The following is a 19,308-nucleotide window of genomic DNA, read 5'->3' as shown; positions in this document are numbered from 1 at the left end:
TTCGATTTCATTCGCACATGTCTGTTGAGGATATAATAATCGAAGCGTTGGTAGAGAGGTGGAAAGCCAACGAGACGGACTGACAAATATATCAGTCTTATCCCACGCACTGTTGAAGTAAGTGGTCTACCGGAGACAACGGAAGACCAGTCATGAAAATTTGCATTGTGTGAACACTCAGTCCGACTGAAAGATATCTTTACACATACTTTATTATAAAATGAACTTCACGCGCTTAAAACTACTATCATCTTCACGATATTTTAGTCAATAACAATTATTTCATAGCAGTGTTTTACGTAAAAAATTGATACCCTTTTATTTGATAAGTTTTGAATGAACTCATGTATCAATGGTATTCCTAATGATCCCTTACATCATTTAATAAAAAGTGATGGTTTCTGTTTATTAATATTTCTTCAAATTCGATTATTTATTCGGTAATTCGTGTGAAAAAGGGCTGTTACGAAGTATGACTGCTACCAGTTAAATTATTTAAAAGTGTATCCAATATTCAATATGCAGCGGGTACTTAGCTTTCAAATGGCTCGTGGGCTTAGCGAGTCCAGCGAGTTTGTGACAAAACGTATGTGTTTTTCGTTGATATTATCAATTGGATTTCTTGCTTTCTTGGGTGGATATTTACTTGGCCGTTTTGCCATGCAAAGAGCTATAGAAATTCGTGCGGAAAAAAAGCGCCTTGAATTAGCGGGAAACGGACTAGAAAATACGGAGTATCTCCAACGTTTCATGCTCGAGCAACTAGAAAGGGCGCCTCTTGATCCTGATTTTGAAATGTACGTTTATTCATTATTTTTAATCTTAATATCCGACTTTTATATTATCTTAAAATATTTATAAAATAGGAAATGGGATTCCTTCAATTTAAAGGAAAATGATATACATCAAGTGAATAATATTCTATCGAATTTATCGCTTATTGAAAAGGTCGTCAAATATCAATCGTACATCGTGGCAACCGCTAGAGGAGCCAGAGAGCCTGGTAAGTTATCTTTTTTGCATTATTTTTAACATAAATCGCATTACTTTACTTACTGTAAATGTTCAGATAGGTACGTAGTTTTATCTGCTGGCGGCGAAGGTGTCGGGATCGCTTTAGAATTGGCAAAAATTTTCAATCAAATTCAAGAGGAATACACGTGGAAACTTCGTAGATCTATTATTTTTTGTTTATTCTCCGCATCTTCAAATCCTTGTCCAGAAATGTTGTCTAGCTTTCTGCCTCACAAGATTGTGGCTTATATTGTAGTAGACCATCAAGCTTTACAAGGTTTGTTATCATAGGAAAGTTAGTGGTTATCAATTTTAAACACGCATTTCAATTGATTACAGGTAAAGGCCACTTTATTGTATCTGGATCAGATATTGTACAGTTTATGGTTCTAGAATCTGCTAGCATTGTAAAAGACTGGTTTTCTTATGACAATCAGTTATTGTCCTCAAACAACACATTTTACAATGTTACAACTTCCCGGCTAGCTTTGGACATACCTCATGCAGTACTCTCTTATATGGTAAACAGTAAAAATAATTATAAATATTTATATAATAGACAATCTTCATTGCTTTTCTTTTCCATATATTTTTAGAATAATAATATCACATGCAATGAAAATCATCATGAGAGGGAATTACGTAAAATAATTTTAGCACAAATAGTTGGTCAAACTATTTGGAAGTTCTCTGAATCTTTAATAATAAAATGGAACCCTAGTTATTTTAATAACACTACCCTTGATGTATTAAAATCTATAAACAATACTGAATTGTTGGATGTTAAAGGTACAAAATACATTACATATTATATTACATACTATATACCATACTTGCTTTGACTTTTATAACATTAAATAAAATTACTTTTTTTCAGAGAAAGTACAGCAAACCTTGGATAAATTGTTAACTAGTATTAAAATTTGTAATAAAAAAATTGATACAGTTGACAATATCAAGTATGTAATTTTTACAAGTTACATAAAATTCTTATATTTACATACTACAAATTACAACATTTCAGAAATCTAGAGAATCTATTCTTTTTTTGTTACAGCACACTTGACACAAGGATATTAAATGATTTACTGATGGATTTGGATAGGATTCTTCTATGTCCTGATAAGCAAAATCAATCCAGAACTGATTGGTCAAAATTTTTTAGATTGAGTCATGAGCCTTCAAACAAAATCATAATGTACATGAACGAAGTGGTAAAGTGTTATGAAAATGCTATACAACTTTTACAAGATCGATAGAAAAAATATAAAAGTACAAAACGTTAAATATGGAATTGTCCTTTGAAATGACTGTGGTAACATTTAATAATTATCATTGATGTTTTTTGACACTTTTACCATATACTTAGCTTAATTTTTTATTTTGGAGTTCCTATTTTTCATTTGCATATCATTATGAATTACACAAACGCAAACATTTATATACATACAAGTGAGTACAAAATATGTATTATCTTTTACCTGTGATAAATTAGATCAATTTAAATGTTCTACAACTTTAAATTAATGTATGTTTCCTATACCATATCTTATTTCTCTCTCAAATTGAGAAGCATCAAGTGTTCCTTCGATAGCTTTGCAGTTTGGATTAAATACAGAATAGGCACTAAGTTCACCCGATTTTTTTGGTTTAGATCGAGTATTTAGACAAATAAATATTAATGTAGACAAAATAAAATATACTGCTCCAAATTCATATTGAATCGCAATTATATACAAGGTAACCCATAAAAGAAAATACAGTAGATATATCACCATTCTTAGCATTGTACATTGTGATTGGTCTACACTATCATCTGAACAGGTACTTTCCGCATCCTGGTCATCCTGCAAGCTTTTCATCCTTAATCATACTGATTTATTGTATAAATTTTACAATAAATATTATTTCTTATGTAACAAACGTATTTATTATAATATCCCCCAATATTATTTACACCGTATAAAAGAGCATCCATAACTGGATGGAGAGTCATAGTCACTGTCATAACATTTACAGTATCTTACACGTGTTACACGTAACATAACCTTACCTTGATATCGGATTTTAACGGTGCTGCCACCGAAGAATCTTCAGCTGGTTTATTTCCATTCCACGGTAGGACAGTTTTTATCACATTCTTAATAGACTCTATCATTTCTTCCCTTCGTTTACGTCGTCTATAAGCTTCGAGTCTCTCTTTTATGTCACTTCGAACCATATTGAACGTGATCGTCTTCTTCTATCAGAAGTACATTGCGTTATATTCATTCATAACTCGGTATACTTTACGATATAAGTGATATAACAAAATAACAATCATTTTACAAATGATTGGTCGCTTATCGCAGCTGTATTATTTGCACATCTTATTATTGGTCGCTATGTACATGATGTATACATACTACATACATATAAACTGTCATTAATATGTATTGAAGGTTGATTGAATGAAGTTAGTCTAATATATGTACATATATTTGAACAACTTATTATGTATAGTGGAACAAGCCGATATTATGTTAAACAATATGATTTTACAAGGAAGATAGGTTAACAAATATTTTTATTCAAATAGTACTAATGGCGAACCAAGCCAAATGCGCAAAACAATCTGATTCTATTGACGTTAAATTACTCAATGTATTAGATACTCAGTTACTCGGCGGTGCCGTTGATTTTGGATCTTCTTTCATCATTTCCGGGATTTTAGCGATCATATTTAGAACTATGATTGCGCCGGTTGAAAGGGTTAAATTAATTTTACAGACACAGGCGAGTAGCCATCAAATAGGACATGCGAAACGATCCGCATACTCTGGCGTTTTAAATGCACTTATTAGGATACCTAAGGAACAGGGGTTCCTGTCTCTTTGGCGCGGAAATGTTCTCAATATTTGTCGATATTTTCCAGCCCAAGCAATTAATTTTTCCTTTTACAATATATACTACGGAATGTTCCAAAAAGTTTGTCCGATAGATTATTAATAAAAATACTTTTTTAAATATAATTCTGAAATTTGCGCGCGTAAACATAGATGATTGAATCGAAGAATTACAGTCACATCGTTTTGCCATTCATGACTGGCGGTGCTGTCGGTTTAACTTCCTGTACGGTTCTCTACCCCCTTCATTTCTGCAATACTCGAATAACCGTAGATGTTGGCGACAGCAAGATAGTTAAGAGGGAGTTTTACGGATTCAGTGACTGCATATGCAAAATTTACAAAAACGACGGTTTAAAAGGATTATATCAAGGACTGTCTGTCTCGGTTTGCGGGCTATCTTTATACAGGTTTGGAGTATTTAATAATAATTGTATCAATTGATTAATCAATTTCAAAAGTATTGACCGTTTATTGAACGAATTTATACATTTAAATATTTCAATTTGATTCTTTATTTCTTACATTATACACTAGGTGCCCTGTATTTTACAAAATTTAACCTACAATTACTTTTGATTCTATCTCCAAATAAGTGTTTGGAGATAGAATGAAAGATAGATGAAAGGACAACGTACAAATAGATATCGTGACAATAAAAATTTATTTATAATCTCTAGTATGGTAATGTGAATGAAGAATATTAAATGCATTTTGTAGATCCATTTACTTTGGTCTTTATACAACTGGTAAACGAACATATTTGAACAATTATGCAACAGATCGTGACACAATGAACGCACCATTCTTTATGTCCTTGGCTCTTGCTCAATTATCTTCTTGGATCGCGACAATTGTGTCCTATCCCTTCGACACAACGTCTAGACAAAAAATGCTTTGGAGCGGGCGTGGTTCTAGAAGTTTCGTGACAGTGCGACACGTGGTCAGTAAAAAATTCTGAAACAATTTCAATGGGAATCTTAAAGGTTCGTTTACTGAGTACGACTATTCAATACTCCGTCAGATCACTACTATCATAGAAAAAGATGGTCCAATTGGTTTTTATAGAGGCTTAACTGCTAATTTAATGAGTACCCTTTGTGGATCTTTACTTCTGGTTACATACGATATAGTTAAACTACGTTTTGATCAGTTAATGGAATCAAAGGTATTCCGTTTGTAAACTATTTGTTATTTTAAAATTTTACATTTAAAAAATTGCATTTTTTAGAATACTAAATCCGAAACTTGAAAATTGTTAAGAAGCTTAAATTTTTAGCAAATGTCAATACAAAAGTAAATTTAAGATGATGCATTATTGGATTATACTTATACACATAAACGGTAATTGTTTATACAAATAAATTGTAAAAAAATAAACCAGTGTAAAAAATAGCTTATAATAATTCATAGAATTTGTTTGTACGCCTACTTAGAATTTACTACACGATAGTATCAGTGTTTGTTAGGAAAATCTTGTACAAATAATACATAATAATTACGAACAGAAATTGCAACATGATGCAATGTTGTGAATCCAAGAATGTGTAACTGGCATTATCTAAAGCACGTGTATTGAGTTAGATTAAATAAAATTTACTTATGCTAGATAGATTGTAGACAATATAATAATCGACGATGAAATTTATTTTAATATAACACAAAGCTGTCACGTTCATGCATTACATGCATCTTTCCAATTTCAAGCAGTCTTTCAAACTCTATACTTGACCGTGAAAAATGCGTACTTTGAATGAACTAATCCTCAGCGGTTTCTGTTTTATATCTTAAATAATCTCCATATTTTATATCGGTTGGGAAAGTATTACATGTATTGAGACCTCGATCTGCGTATAATCGCTAAAAATTATATAACAAATCACTCCTTACGGAAACTTCGTAGTGTCACAGTGACATTCTATCGTGACACATAGAGCGCTCATGGTAGAATCAATTACAACACAGTAAGTGATACCCAGATGGTGCGTGTTCATACATCCGAAGAGGTGACCTAGACTTTTATTTACTCTGCCGTGAGTGTATCAAGGGTAAGACTGGGAAGTAGGCAGTGCGAATAAAACAGAATAAGTGAAGTCTAATAAGCATAAAGATATAAAGATAGAGTACGCGAGTCATACGTGACTGTGTAAGTGGATGCAATATGGGAATAAAAAGATAACGCTGCATAGAGGCTATTGTCTAATCAAATTGCACACTGAGGTCGCTTGCTGGTTGGTGTTGTACTTACATATTTACGAATGCGTATGTGTTCTTATACAAAAACATAAGAGGTCTCTATGCAATATTCTTTCTCTATAATTATATCGCTTTTTCAGCTCGTTCACGCACTCTATTTTTATACCTTTATGGTAATAAAATATTGTAGAGTCAGATTTTTTACTCCTCATCACATATTACATATTTCTTTAGTTTAGTTAAAAGCTATTGGTCAAATATAGTTGCGTTTGGTATCGTTTTGATTGTACGATTGTCAATAATCCGATTAAGGAATTCTCCTAACAGTATAATAAAAAATTAAAAAAGATTATGCTTTTCCTATTCCGGTAATTCGTTACCGGTTTAAATTACAATACATCGGTGGAGATCATAGATAACATAAAACCTCGAACCATGGGTTCCAAGAATTGATGGAGATAACCCTATAGGGGATCAAGTTTGTTGTCATATGCATATGTGTACACATTGTTGTGTATATCTTAGTTGCAGAATCACGTTGGTAATCACAAGGAAAGAGGATGGAGTACCTTAGAAACAATAGTTCTGGTTCTTTGGCCATTGAAAGTGTCCGTGAAAGTCGTGTGCTCGTTCTTTATACCGGCGGTACCATTGGAATGATTAGAAATGAAGATGGAGGTAATACGTTTCTCTTTCTCTTTCACGTGAAATTGTGATTGAAATAGTTGTCGTTAAAACTGTGAAGATAATACGATTTATTATCTTACTACAGTTCTCGTCCCTAAAGCGAACGCTTTCGTGAAAAAACTGCGAAATTATCCACACATGTATGACCGAGATTATGCGGAAAAACGATTCGGATTGATGGGACCGCTTGTACTTCCGTAAGTGCATAATCGATCTGATAATTGGAAAAAAGAAGAAGTTAATAATCCTGATAAATTCGTAACGATACCTGACCAACTAATAGCTATTTATTTTTATTTGGTTTTTCTTCAAGAATGACTGCGACAGACAGCAAACGTGTCATTTATAACGTATTGGAATATTCGCCACTCTGTGATTCTAGTAACATGACAATGGACGATTGGATTCGTATTGCCCATGATATCAAGGTAACCTCTACTATGCAAGTATACATAGTTGGAAATGCTATATGTTTGGTTTAATCAGGTATATACATATATTCATAAGACCTCTTTCGGGAATGCATGCAAAAACATGAGAGGAACACGAAAGCATGTAAATAAAGTTAGAACATAGAACGCTCATTAAAGTGCTTGAAATACTGCTAATATCTTTTCTTTCGGAAATAAATACTTTAAATACCGGATATCTTTAGAAATAAGTTTTATTTTATTGTAAACTGTAGACAAAGAGTTCCGAAAAAGAAATAACTAACTAACTAATTAAATAAGGTTTACACTCAACACAATATTTGCTGTTCTAGCAAGCTTACGAACGTTTCGACGGATTCGTAATTCTACACGGAACAGACACGTTAAGTTACACGGCATCTGCCCTATCTTTTATGCTCGAATCTTTGGGCAAAATAGTTATTTTAACTGGCTCTCAAGTCCCAATTTTCGACAGCAGAAGCGACGGTTTGGATAACTTCCTGTCATCCCTGATAATAGCTGCAAATTACAACATACCGGAAGTATGCGTATACTTTGGAACAAACTTGATGAGAGGAAATCGTACCTGTAAAATATCGGCCACTTCGTTCGAGGCGTTCGATTCACCAAACTTTCCACCGTTGGCTAAGGCCAACATCACGATAGAAGGTTAGCAGTTGACCCAATTACAGGATGCAATTCGCTTAATTGACTGTGGTTTTGCTCGTTTCGTGCAATCTTCTTCCACGAGATATTCTTTTGTCCGTTAAATGGGACTCTAAATGCAAATCGATACATGCAAGATAGCGTAATACGTACCAGATGATATTACAATTCTATGACGTTCAAAGATTTTTATCAGCAATCTATATTTGGAAACTAGTAGTTAGCATTATCATATAAAATAACGTGTTCGTATATGTTAATTTATTGCGATATGCACGTGTTAAACATCGGTACAAGCTACTGTTGCAATACGGAAAATGTAGTTAAAGAGAAGTTGTATTAGCATACATAACGTGTACAATTGTAATTTAAGAATGTCTTTAATATGTGCCGTTTTATCAGCGTCACTGTAATGTACATATATGTATGTGCATTGCAGTGGATTATCGAGCAATATTCCGTCCATTTACGTTGGAAAAGTTTCACGTATACGCGTCCTTGAACAGAAATGTTGGATTGCTACGAATATTTCCAAGTATGACTACGCATTTGGTAAGGGCGTTTCTACAGCCCCCGATCGAAGGTGTGGTGCTACAGTCCTATGGAGCAGGCAACGTGCCCACGAACCGAGAGGATATAATTAAAGAATTGTCCGCAGCTACAAAACGCGGTGTCATCATCGTCAATATTACACAATGCGCGACAGGCTGCGTTAAGAATTCATACGCACCTGGGAAACTTCTCGAGGAAGCCGGTACACTTAAAATTATATTAAAAATTCGCCATTCAAAAATTGCAGCAGATCTAAGTTTACAAATTTGCAGGTGTAATATCAGGTTCCGATATGACACCAGAAGCTACGTTGACTAAACTCGCTTACGTATTATCGAAGAAAGAATGGGATTTACAAACGAAGCGTCAAATGATGCAAACGAATCTCCGCGGAGAATTAACTGCTCAACGACCGCCGTATCTCGAGGATATAGATCTTGTGGAGGCGGTTGCAAGATCTCTGAGACTTTCTTCAACGGCGGAACGTCAAGAATTGGGATCGATTCTTTTCCCTGCGATGTTGAATGCTGCCGTGAGGAGTCGCGATGTCGTGAAACTCGAAATCTTGAAAGGATACGTAAGTATGTGTAATTAAGCCATTCATACGATATTCAATTTCTTTTCTCAAAGTAGTTTATACTTTTCAATTAGGGTGCAGATATATCGCAACAAAACGCAGATGGTCGCACGGCATTGCATATTGCTTGCTGCGAAGGTGATTTAAACGTCGTCCACTGTCTTTTACGAATGGGTGCGAACGTTCACATCAAAGATCGATTTAACCGTACACCGCTTACCGACGCGATAGAGTTCGATCATCACGAGGTATAATATCACTCAAACCTTGTGTTTCGCATTTATTTCATTTCATGCCATATTTCCATTTCGATTTTCCAGATCATTAATATTCTAATACATAATGGTGCACACTTACACGGAAGCGCATATATAATAGGGGAGAAAATGTGCGCCGCTGCAGCCGTTGGAAACGTGAAACGTTTAACGTCGTATCAATTAGCGAACGCAGACCTCTCGCAGAAGGATTTTTCTGGCAGGACACCCTTGCATTTCGCGGCGCTACATAATAACATACTAGCTGTTCAATTCTTATTGGATCATAATGTGGAGACGGAATGTTTCGATAAAACGGAACAATCGCCGCACGATCTTGCTAAAGCGTCGGGTTCCGCAGATGCGGCGAGATTGTTGTCGCCGCTTTATTCCCCGAACTCGCTAGTTACGGAGGAAACTTCGAGATGAAAGTGAAACGACCGCTAGTCCGTAGCTATAACCACGCAATTTTACACAAGAAATCACATCAGACTAAAAATAAGACCCGTGTATCTGCGTTAAGTGCAATAGTATAAAATGGACATCTATTCAACTATCTTTGTATTGTATTCGCGTCCTAGTTGAAATAATATGATTGCGAAGACGGCGGACCACGTAAATACGTTAATTTGTCGCAGAAGAGTCGTTAAGCATTTCATACAATAGTTAACGAAAAGTGAAAGTCTAAAGCGACGGTGATTATGACTGGATCACGCAGCAGTGCACGCGAAAATATTTCGCGCAAGATAATAACGTATTTCCTTGAGCGTGGTAAAGTGTAAGTTTGAAGTGTGAAAAGCCGATGTTCCTTCATTTTTGTACAAAAACATTCCCTCCTGTATTTGTGCAGTAATAGAGAGTATGCGTTACATCGTCACATTATCCCAAGCTCGTCCATTACGGTTCTTAAAAGCTTCGGCGTTATTAAACAATCCTTATAAATGTAAGCGCAATTATGATTTCCCTTTCGTCCGGTAATCACTGCATCTTGAATGATCGTACCATTTGTAACATCTTTGAACCAGCTGTGACTGTTGATAAATCAATTTAAAACATCCTCGTAATATCAAGTTTCTGAGTGTTCTCTTTCCGATCTTACCTTGATAATCCATCGATTATTTTATCAGTACTCGTTGGATTCTCCGAATTCGCGGCTACTGAAACGATCGAACAAACGATACGTTGCATGCACGGAACCACGTAATCGTTGCTGAACATCATTTCATTAATAGTATTCCCTATATGTAACCATCGTCCATTATCCGCCGAGCCTAACATTGTATACGATAAGAGAAGAAAAAACTATTAATGAATATAGAGAATTATAGTATCATTTACTTACGATAATTATACTGTGGATGCGCTTTCGAGAATAATGGCGAAACTACGCTAAACAGGGTGGCCATTAATCCAACAATTCCAAGGCTTTTCGTGTTAACGTTGAACAACGATGGAAATTCACCATTCTCGCCTATTTTATGCTCGAGCGGTATCGAAAGGAAAGGAATAGTCACAGCCCAATCAATCTGGGACAATTATTATTATTACAAATAAGAAGACTTTTCATCTGGATCGTGTGAAAGTTAACAATTACCCGAATTTTCTGAAACTTACACGAAGTTCTTCTTGTTCCGAATCGAAAGAGATCAGCCCACCATTTGGATGCTTTCCAAATATCTTACTCTGTGCCCTCGAAGTTTTTGCCTTTCCGTTAACGTTATCCTTCGGTTCAGAAAGGTGCAGCAAACAACATAGCGATAATAATATAACGTAGTATTTGAACGAATTTCTCATGATTTTTATTGTTCTACTAAAAAAAAGAAAAAAAAATTGATCTGTAAAAGCTGGTGCTGCTACAGCTAATTGAAGCAAATTATCGGCGGTAGAGAATTTTCGTTATGCTTACGATAGTTCTGTGGTGGCTAGTAAATCGACTAATTGGAACGAACACAGGAATACGTGTGAGGAATCCTTGATCTCTGCTGGCAGTTTTTGTACAGAAGCCAGCCCACTCTTGACAGGTAGGAAATTCTATTCCGACGAGCGGAATTAACGAACCTAAGAGAGAATTCTGGTTAAATTACTGTACCGAAACAACGTCGCCGTAGCCGTTGCTCATCGTCACGCCTAATTCCGCAAATTCGCGCGAGTCCACGTTTCGTAATTACATATTCCCTCGCGTTTCGTTATTTTCGCTAAGGCCGGTCTAGTTTAAGGATTTTCCACATAGCTTGCGCGATACAACGCGTTGTTTTATTAAAATTAAACCGAAACACAGCAGGATAACGATTGAGAGACACTGGCAATACTTGTTTAATTTATGTGTGCATTCATATGTGGGGTTTGTCAGTGCACGCATACGAGCCTCGACTTTCGTGAATTTTCCAGAGCAACCTGCAGAACGAATTCCTCGTCTTAAAATCAGCTAGACGACGAACGCACGGTCGCGAAACCTGCGTATATGGCGTTTCAATTTCACGAAGTTTCTGCAGCCTTCTTACGAACAAAATGCCCTTTCCCATTTCACTTACGAAATTGGATTATCGCAGTCGTCGATCGTCGTCACGGACTTTGATTAACTGAAATAAAATCTATATACCAACATGGTTTTATTACAACAACGATTACGATAAACAACGTCTCATTTTCCTCAATGTAACATGGCGTAGTCGGTTGTCTCTAAAGAAATCCTCATGGACCTAGGAAGAGGTAGGTGAACGCGTTAACAGATCCTTATCGATCTTGCGAAAGATGAATTATTTCGGGCTGGACAACAATACCGTCGCGAGTGATTCGTAGCGACAGTTTAGCGTATCGCTGCTTCTTCAGAAGAGACGAGCGGCTCACGGACCGTGATAGCGTCCCATGGAAATCTAACAATGAAAGCGAAACCACCGGCTCCAATTATGTCCATGGTTTGTCATGTCGTGACGATTCGGAGTAGGTGCATGACTATATATGCCAGGGACAATGTTGGTGTTCCCCAGTTTCTTCAGAGCCGAACGATACGACACACCCACGAGGACTAATTTACTTTTCACGTTCCATGGAGGTATGCTTCGTAGAAGTAGCAAATTCGCGAAAGAAAATTTTCACTGTGAATAATATCTTGTTTGAAATCCCTTTGTCGCAGATGTCGTTTAATTTTCGGAATCCTGTCCTGCTCTTGTTATCTTTGACGGCGATCGTCGGAGGCAGCCCCAAGTTTGACGATGGAGGGTAAGATTCTTCCTGAGTTCTGAAGTGGTTATACGAAGACGTTTCTAACTCAAACGGCTTTTGCAAGCTCGCTTCGAGTTCTTTATCTCTTCGTCTTTCTTCGAGTAATAATTTTCACGACTGAGCGAAACAAATTGTAAACAGGTTCATACCGAGTTCCATGATCTATCTGGAAAAGAGCGCAAAGTCCCAAGATCAGATAGCTATGCCTTCCGAGCCAAGGCTACGCAGCGAGGCATCAACAAAGCGGAGTGACGTGGACAACGACGTGGATATTACGGATCGCAGCCAAGAACCTCGATTTGGCTTCACGAACCTTGGTAGCACAGGAAGCGTAAGCAATCTTCGTCGAATCTGATCCTTATCGAACGTTCGTCGATATTTAAGTAACATAGACATCGGCACAGGGTTACGGAGTATCAACGTATGCACCGACCAAGATAGACCTGGGAGGATTGTTCTTGGGCGCCATCATAGGAATAGGTTCCATCCTCATCATACCTAAACTACTCTACATTCTTTCTGGCACTTACGGCCATTATGCAAGAAGTAAATTACTTAAAGCTTTATTTAAAAGAAAGGAAGATAAGAAAAACCATGAATTTCGCTTTAATACAAAATAATCGTCTCTATCGTAGGCGAAGAGAGCGGCTTCGCTCAAATCATGACAAGAATGGACGACGTTCTGGCTCGTCACGGTATCGACACGACATCCTGCATGCAACGAGCCGTCTGCACTTATTCGCAACAGGCCTCCTCGTCGGTGAAAGAGGCCAATAAGCTAAGCGACGATGAGAAGGCCTCGTCGTTCGATCGCGTGATCGATACGATCACGACGAATCAAATTTTCCGAACGGCCATGGAAGGAACCGCGATACAGGAAGCGGTGGAGGCAGGGAGAGCCGGTCGAAATTGTTCGCGGACTTATTCACATTGCGGATTTTCCATGGAAACGATACTGTCTTTATTATCGAACGTAATTACCACTATCGCCACAGTTAATACAGGAACCACGACGCCCACAGGAACTGGGACGTTGTAATCGCTAAGAGTGAAAATTTCTGATTATGCGATAAAATATCCTGCTACGATTCTCGGACATTGAAGCGTAATAGACCGTATGAAAATGTAGTCGTCCTTAGGTAAAGTTGAAGAGGATAGTAACGAAGAATACATTAGCGCCATATGATAAACCGTATATTATATTATACGGTTTCATTTACGTAATCGAGTAGTCATTTATCGTAAATACGATCAGTTCCTCATGATGCAATTGAAACATTATTCGTAAATGAAATTAGTCGCAGGTATCTTTCAACAAATAAAAAAGGAACAAATTGCAACAATTTCCTTTTATGTTTATTCTATCTTATACACATGCGAACCGAGAAAAGTGAAATTGTTCCCGCGTAATATGACGAAGTCGCTAGTTCGCGCAGTTTAGCGTGTAACGCGACGACTTTCCTTCGACGTAGACACTTATTCTTTACACAATCCTCGTGTAAGACAAACAACACCGTATGTAATTACATAGCGTGACGATCTGTTATTTTTCAATGTGAACACGATGTACAGCGTTGTACACTGTTTTAAAAGTTCTACAATCTTCGATGTAGATACAATAATCTTTTAGAGCGTATATAAATATGGAATTTTTCTATTAAAGTGTATGAGTCACGTGCGAGGTGTTGATTCCTAAGAGAATTAAAATGAACTTGGTAAAATTAACGTGAAATATCGAACAGTCGATATTCGAATTGGAACTTAAGCCCCCAAGATAGTCCTCGAGGAATTCGTTCTTAATTACAGATTATACAGCACTATGATATATTCAAGTTAGTAAAGTGCAGTTTCGCTTTTACAGGAGAAATATTGAACATTCTTTGTTATACTCTGTACGTGTAATTATATGTACGTATCCTAGAAGTTCTTTGGTCCTTAGCAAAATACATAAATCTTCGTTAAACGTATTGTTAAAGCTATGTAATTTAGTTGGCATTAATAAATTCAACAAACACAAGCAATCAAGGCTAACGTCGTTTGAATAATCCTATTCTGGAACGTATCTTAATCGTGATATAAAAACATGTTTCGAGCTTCTTAATTATGCAAATGTAACGATAGACAACATTGAAGCAATTAACATTGTCGTGAATTTCGTATTGTTTCGCAATGTACATTCAGTAGCTGAATAGTTACCTATCTTATAAACATTATCTGATTTTCACAAGAATAAGATCTCCGGTAATTACAATAATATGCTCGATGTACCGTCGTCTACGAGCACTTTCGATTGCTACAAATATCTTTTTGTACCTGATTCTTTCGTTAAATTGGCAATGAGATTTTCATTTCTAGACAATAACACTTTTCAATAACTTTCATTTGGTAAATATAAGAAAACATTTTTATATAACGATCATTTCATGTACTGTCGCTTCGGTAGAAGGAGTATGGCTCCTATAGCGACACACACGTGCCACATACTGTGCACAATATAGTAATTCTTTTTTGTCTGCAGAAAGGCGTAACAAACAAGCCCGAGGGAGACTAGAAGGAGACCAGCCGGAAAATAAATGTTTCTGTAAATGAAAACAAATTTCACTTAAAATTAATCTCCTTTATAAATTTCTTAAAACATTCTACTCACCTGTAAGGACGCGATGGATAAAGAACCGTACCCCTTCTTTTGCATCTCATGCCCCAAGACAGACCGATCAGTGCAGAACCTGTTATAGCTGGCAGGAGAAACACCCAGAGAGCTGTACGATCCATTTCGGCACTCATAGCGAGAATAACAGCACCAGTTATTTGACAAAAAGCAGTGAGCTTTGGTCCAAACGAAGCCATTGCTACCAACGTCACCCAAATGGACAGAAGGGCGTTGAAGAAGTCACAGAATTGTAAAACGCTCAGTCTCATAATGCATACGCTGTACACATCCTCTCCAGCTTCGCAGGCATGATAGAACGTCGAGAAAAACATCACAGCGGCGTAAACCATCGCCTCCGTAAAATATTGTCTACGCACGGCCACATAAACGGAACCAATAAATGCCAGGTTGCTGAACGTTAGCAATAGTACGCGGATTATTACGTCGCTATTACCGAGAACGTAAGTGTCATCCGCACAATCGAAGCCTCTATAACCATCCGAACAATAACACGCGGCAAATACGAAACCGCCGCTCATGTAATGCATGCATTTCCCGCGAGAGTTGCAGCGACCTTCGATGCAAGGTAACGAAGAGATACGACTCTCTACTGTGGTGTTACAAGGGATCATGCAGTCACAGTCCTCGCAGGCGGTCTCATTCAGACAAGTTGCTATACATTGGCAATTTTCCTCTACGCAAAATGCTCTCAGACTTATATGCCAGATTCCTGATTCCGGGAATGGAATGTGAAGGGTGGCTGGTCCTGTATGGTTTACGTAAATGTCTGCAGCTGTCGTGTTCTCCATTCGAATGCAACCTCCGCCAGCAGTGATATTCGAGTAATAACCTGGTAAAGCAGGATTTGTTTTAACGACTATATCCATCTTATTATTCGACTTTCAGTTGCTTACCGAATGAAATGCACGCGACCACGACGATGTTCTTCTTCTCCTCGTCTTTCGCGTCAACTAGTTTCAAACTTAGAGTCAGAGTTCCACCGACGTCGTACACTCGACCGATTTCGAAGCTGAGGACGGACAATGTGTCTGAGGTTAAATTAAACGCCGATGGTTTTGTACCATTTTCCCGCAGGTGCTCGTAATCGAAGAGGAAAAAGTCAGGCAAGGACTTTCTTATCAAATTCACCGACTTCACTTGATCCAAATCGTGAGCGGAAGAATTGTCGAGAAACTGGAAGGACACGTTAGAGCTCTCTCCGGAGAGCAACTGGATGGTAACATAGTGAAACGCGTTCGAATAGGGTTTGAAGAACACCGTGGCGTTTGTAGTATTCATTATCGTTCCCGTGAGGTGATCCTCCGCAATCACGTGGATCGCGATCCTGCATTCTTCGCAAGACGACTTTAATGAAAAACTAGAATCCACGAATTCATCGGGTATTAACAACTGCATCACAACCGAGTCCAAGCTTTCGTTCATATACAGTGCGTACTCGTATTTCGGATCTATTGACAAGAATACAGAGGGATATTCTATAAGCAATTCCGCGTCCAACACTGTATCGCATGATGCTCCAAGTCCTAGAAATAACAATACGTATTTTCAACTGCTATCATCGTGTCGACGTTAATTGATCGTTATATTTTATCTTTTTTTGGATGATCAACCTTGTTGCGTGATCTTTCCGTTATTAGGGTCGCTCCAAGATCGAAACGCAATAGCATACCAATCGCCCGGCACGGGTGCATCGATTTTTATCATACATTCATCCCCGTTGCTTTCCATGTCTAGCGAATAATATCGGCGTCTTCCTTTCATAAGATTCGCCGCTATCTTCGATCCATCCGGCTTCACAAACGGTAAGCTACCGGACTTCAGAAACACGGAAACATTTCGAGCTGAGCATCTACCTATTCCCCCAATCTTTTCTTCTTTTACAGTGAACCTAAAAGAAATAAACAACGTTCATTCATTTTTCATATAGAACAAAATAATAGTCGAGGCTCGATTCTTTTCGCGCTATTCTAAGTTTACTTGAATCCTGCAACCATCGTGAGATCCGGAACCTCGAAGTGGATAATGGAGATGTGACGATAGGCGTAATAGTCGTTGAGAATATTGTTGGGTCGATGAGCAATCCGTTCCAATTTGCTGCACAGACATCGTTGTATCGCGAAGATCCATGCCAACGAAATGACTAGTACGATATCTCGCATATTATAGATTCTGCTATTCGTCTCATAACAAGCTACTTCTTCGACTGATCGGAGAAGGTATGTTATCCTAAAATCTGCGCAGAAAAAATTATATACGTATCGATAAAAATTTAGTTTTTAATTGGAAGAGCAAGTGCGTTCAAAGATAGAGTTGCGATTTTGCAGAATCAGATTAAAGATAATAGAGTGGATAAGATTACGCGTGGCCAGTAATCAGTCGCAACATAAATGAGGAAATATTCCAATTCGCGGTAATTCGCGAGCAGGAAATGAAGTAACATGAACTATACCTTGGCTGTTGATTTTTACGAGGCTCGTTTCAGACGTTGAAGAAGATTCGTGCGATACGTGTGATACGCGTGACCAAGTAGGTCAAATACCATTGCCAATTCCCGCGCTTCCTGCGCTTGCAAGACGCGATTGCTTATTTGACTGCGCTTCCGTGCCGCGATACAGAATACCGTTCCTATCGGATTGAAACTCGTCGTCGTAGAAATTTTAATCTCGAATAATACGAATTTTTTAAATTCGGTGGAAATACTTTAATGAGTAATCTTTAATTCGAATAAATCCATCGGAAGCGCGGAAATTGAAAGCAAGATTTATTGTAGATATAGAAGATATAATATGAATTAAACGACAATACGGTAATGAAAAAAACATAGTGCGAAAATTATCTGGTGACTTAGAACTAACACCAGAGAATTATTAAGAAAATCGTTGCGATACGAATAAAAATTGAGAGATACAGCCGTTCGAATGCTTCGTATACTACTTGAGGTACATTAGTCAAGTATCGTGATAATCGGACGAGTCTGTTAAATAATGTATGAAAAATTGATTTTCTATAACGCGACCGCTCACCAATTTGTCTTCGATAGTTAATTGTCGATTCGTTTGCTAGCTCACTTTTATAACGCATTCGAATTACTTTTCAGTGAACGCGTTACAATGGATACGCAAACCGATATTCGATTCTACACGAATAACTTAAGGATTGTATTTCAGTTAGAATCACTTAATATCTAGATAAGGAATAATGCACGGAAAGCTGTTAAGTGGTCGTTTAAAACAATGAAAAACAGAGATTAATTATCGTGCTTTATGGACTCGATTGGTACGTTATATCTAACTGAATCAAATCTCTGAAAATAAACGTTATGAACGAATTTAAAATAAATCGGTAATATGAAAGTAACATAGCAGTTTAAAATATATACATATAACGACGCGTGTTAACTTTGCTTGCGTGTCAACACGCCTACACGTTTACATCCGATTAACGTAGTTACATATGTTCCTAACGTTCCACACATGTTCCACACAGGAACGGGATAGATTACGTTTCAGAAGGGTCGAAGCTGCGGCCAGTAAGTCAAGATAGATAAAGTTCAAGCTGTTTATCTTTCCTTAGTACAGCAACAAGTGTCCCTAAACAATTCATTTTAAATCTGTTCGTCCACAGACAAATTTGTCAGATAATCGAAATTAGCGCGCGAGTTTCACCGTCGTCGCCAATCGAATATTTTCGACAACGTTAGTAGGACAACGACTAACTACGTTACTGGCCGATCAAATTCGATACGTATCACTTAGCACTATTATGATAAGATTTTCGAATGCCTACATACACACACACAAACACAGGCGTACGAGCCAGATGCCTTTAATTTCGCGCGATTTTTATAGTCTAATGTCGTGGGTCTAGGAAGAAACAAGAATCTTGGTAGCGGAGCTAGAACTTCACTAGACTCGTTGGTTGTTATATATCTCTGGTGGTCGATCATCGGTAAGATTAGTCATGCGGTTTCACACGAACACATAAACACGAGAACACATACCGGATATTCGTAAGAACACGTGGTCGCTTTGACAGCTATCCCTGATCTCACGTGAGACTGCGTTCGTGGCCGCTCAACGGACTGAAAATCCCCGGGAGCTGTTTATTGATCGTTTACTGCAGAAAGATACGCGCTACCATTCACTGGTTAAAT

The 19,308-nt window shown here is 37.5% G+C and overlaps 6 protein-coding genes and 1 long non-coding RNA gene across 20 annotated transcripts; 3 read left to right on the top strand and 4 right to left on the bottom strand.

Annotated features, from left to right (window-relative positions):
- The first annotated feature begins 89 nt into the window (after positions 1-89).
- On the top strand, positions 90-2,308 carry LOC100642448 (transferrin receptor protein 1). The gene is made up of 7 exons (XM_003395525.4): positions 90-797; positions 867-1,003; positions 1,070-1,291; positions 1,354-1,535; positions 1,611-1,803; positions 1,892-1,973; positions 2,072-2,308. Exons 1-7 carry the CDS (start codon positions 520-522, stop codon positions 2,271-2,273), a joined length of 1,296 nt encoding a protein of 431 aa, XP_003395573.1. The 5' UTR covers positions 90-519; the 3' UTR covers positions 2,274-2,308.
- LOC100642566 lies at positions 1,961-3,754 on the bottom strand. The gene is made up of 2 exons (XM_003395526.4): positions 3,068-3,754; positions 1,961-2,861 (listed from the first exon to the last, which is right to left on the bottom strand). The coding sequence occupies exons 1-2, from the start codon at positions 3,233-3,235 to the stop codon at positions 2,538-2,540; spliced, it is 492 nt and encodes a 163-aa protein (XP_003395574.2). The 5' UTR covers positions 3,236-3,754; the 3' UTR covers positions 1,961-2,537.
- LOC100646534 (L-asparaginase) lies at positions 2,991-10,332 on the top strand. 9 transcript variants are annotated; one of them, XM_012308627.2, is made up of 9 exons: positions 2,991-3,132; positions 6,621-6,773; positions 6,868-6,979; positions 7,096-7,210; positions 7,546-7,882; positions 8,319-8,633; positions 8,704-9,008; positions 9,083-9,256; positions 9,329-10,332. In XM_012308627.2, the coding sequence occupies exons 2-9, from the start codon at positions 6,656-6,658 to the stop codon at positions 9,689-9,691; spliced, it is 1,839 nt and encodes a 612-aa protein (XP_012164017.1). In that variant the 5' UTR covers positions 2,991-3,132; positions 6,621-6,655; the 3' UTR covers positions 9,692-10,332. The 9 variants fall into 9 exon arrangements, with proteins under 9 accessions (XP_012164017.1, XP_012164022.1, XP_012164025.1 ...); XM_012308632.3 differs by lacking the exon at positions 2,991-3,132 and adding an exon at positions 4,157-4,309; XM_012308635.3 differs by lacking the exon at positions 2,991-3,132 and adding an exon at positions 5,790-5,863.
- Positions 4,344-5,786, bottom strand: LOC125385193. Its single transcript, XR_007224213.1, has 2 exons — positions 5,648-5,786; positions 4,344-4,856 (listed from the first exon to the last, which is right to left on the bottom strand). It is a non-coding gene; the product is annotated as an uncharacterized LOC125385193 (long non-coding RNA).
- LOC100646655 lies at positions 10,092-11,302 on the bottom strand. 2 transcript variants are annotated; one of them, XM_003395317.4, is made up of 5 exons: positions 11,169-11,302; positions 10,877-11,072; positions 10,605-10,788; positions 10,362-10,533; positions 10,092-10,293 (listed from the first exon to the last, which is right to left on the bottom strand). In XM_003395317.4, the coding sequence occupies exons 2-5, from the start codon at positions 11,054-11,056 to the stop codon at positions 10,137-10,139; spliced, it is 693 nt and encodes a 230-aa protein (XP_003395365.3). In that variant the 5' UTR covers positions 11,057-11,072; positions 11,169-11,302; the 3' UTR covers positions 10,092-10,136. The 2 variants fall into 2 exon arrangements, with proteins under 2 accessions (XP_003395365.3, XP_048262179.1); XM_048406222.1 differs by having other exon boundaries at positions 10,877-11,069; positions 11,169-11,272.
- A 580-nt stretch (positions 11,303-11,882) lies between these two features.
- On the top strand, positions 11,883-14,505 carry LOC100646779. 3 transcript variants are annotated; one of them, XM_048406221.1, is made up of 5 exons: positions 11,883-11,971; positions 12,092-12,481; positions 12,626-12,815; positions 12,889-13,030; positions 13,120-14,505. In XM_048406221.1, exons 2-5 carry the CDS (start codon positions 12,309-12,311, stop codon positions 13,521-13,523), a joined length of 909 nt encoding a protein of 302 aa, XP_048262178.1. In that variant the 5' UTR covers positions 11,883-11,971; positions 12,092-12,308; the 3' UTR covers positions 13,524-14,505. The 3 variants fall into 3 exon arrangements, with proteins under 3 accessions (XP_048262178.1, XP_003395366.1, XP_048262177.1); XM_003395318.4 differs by having other exon boundaries at positions 11,883-12,314; positions 12,396-12,481; XM_048406220.1 differs by having other exon boundaries at positions 11,883-12,481.
- On the bottom strand, positions 13,819-19,294 carry LOC100642957 (transmembrane protein 8B). Of its 3 annotated transcripts, none has more exons than XM_003395529.4 (6): positions 19,156-19,294; positions 17,133-17,388; positions 16,766-17,043; positions 16,049-16,678; positions 15,132-15,984; positions 13,819-15,063 (listed from the first exon to the last, which is right to left on the bottom strand). In XM_003395529.4, exons 2-6 carry the CDS (start codon positions 17,312-17,314, stop codon positions 14,901-14,903), a joined length of 2,106 nt encoding a protein of 701 aa, XP_003395577.2. In that variant the 5' UTR covers positions 17,315-17,388; positions 19,156-19,294; the 3' UTR covers positions 13,819-14,900. The 3 variants fall into 3 exon arrangements, with proteins under 3 accessions (XP_003395577.2, XP_012164030.2, XP_003395578.2); XM_012308640.3 differs by lacking the exon at positions 19,156-19,294 and adding an exon at positions 18,946-19,083; XM_003395530.4 differs by lacking the exon at positions 19,156-19,294 and adding an exon at positions 17,605-18,317.
- Between the last annotated feature and the right edge of the window lie 14 nt (positions 19,295-19,308).

Source organism: Bombus terrestris, chromosome 5 (assembly GCF_910591885.1).
Source record: "Bombus terrestris chromosome 5, iyBomTerr1.2, whole genome shotgun sequence".
Taxonomy (NCBI): Eukaryota; Metazoa; Arthropoda; class Insecta; order Hymenoptera; family Apidae; genus Bombus; species Bombus terrestris.
The sequence above is the reverse complement of the archived record's forward strand: the minus strand, read 5'-3'. Positions and strand labels throughout refer to the sequence as shown.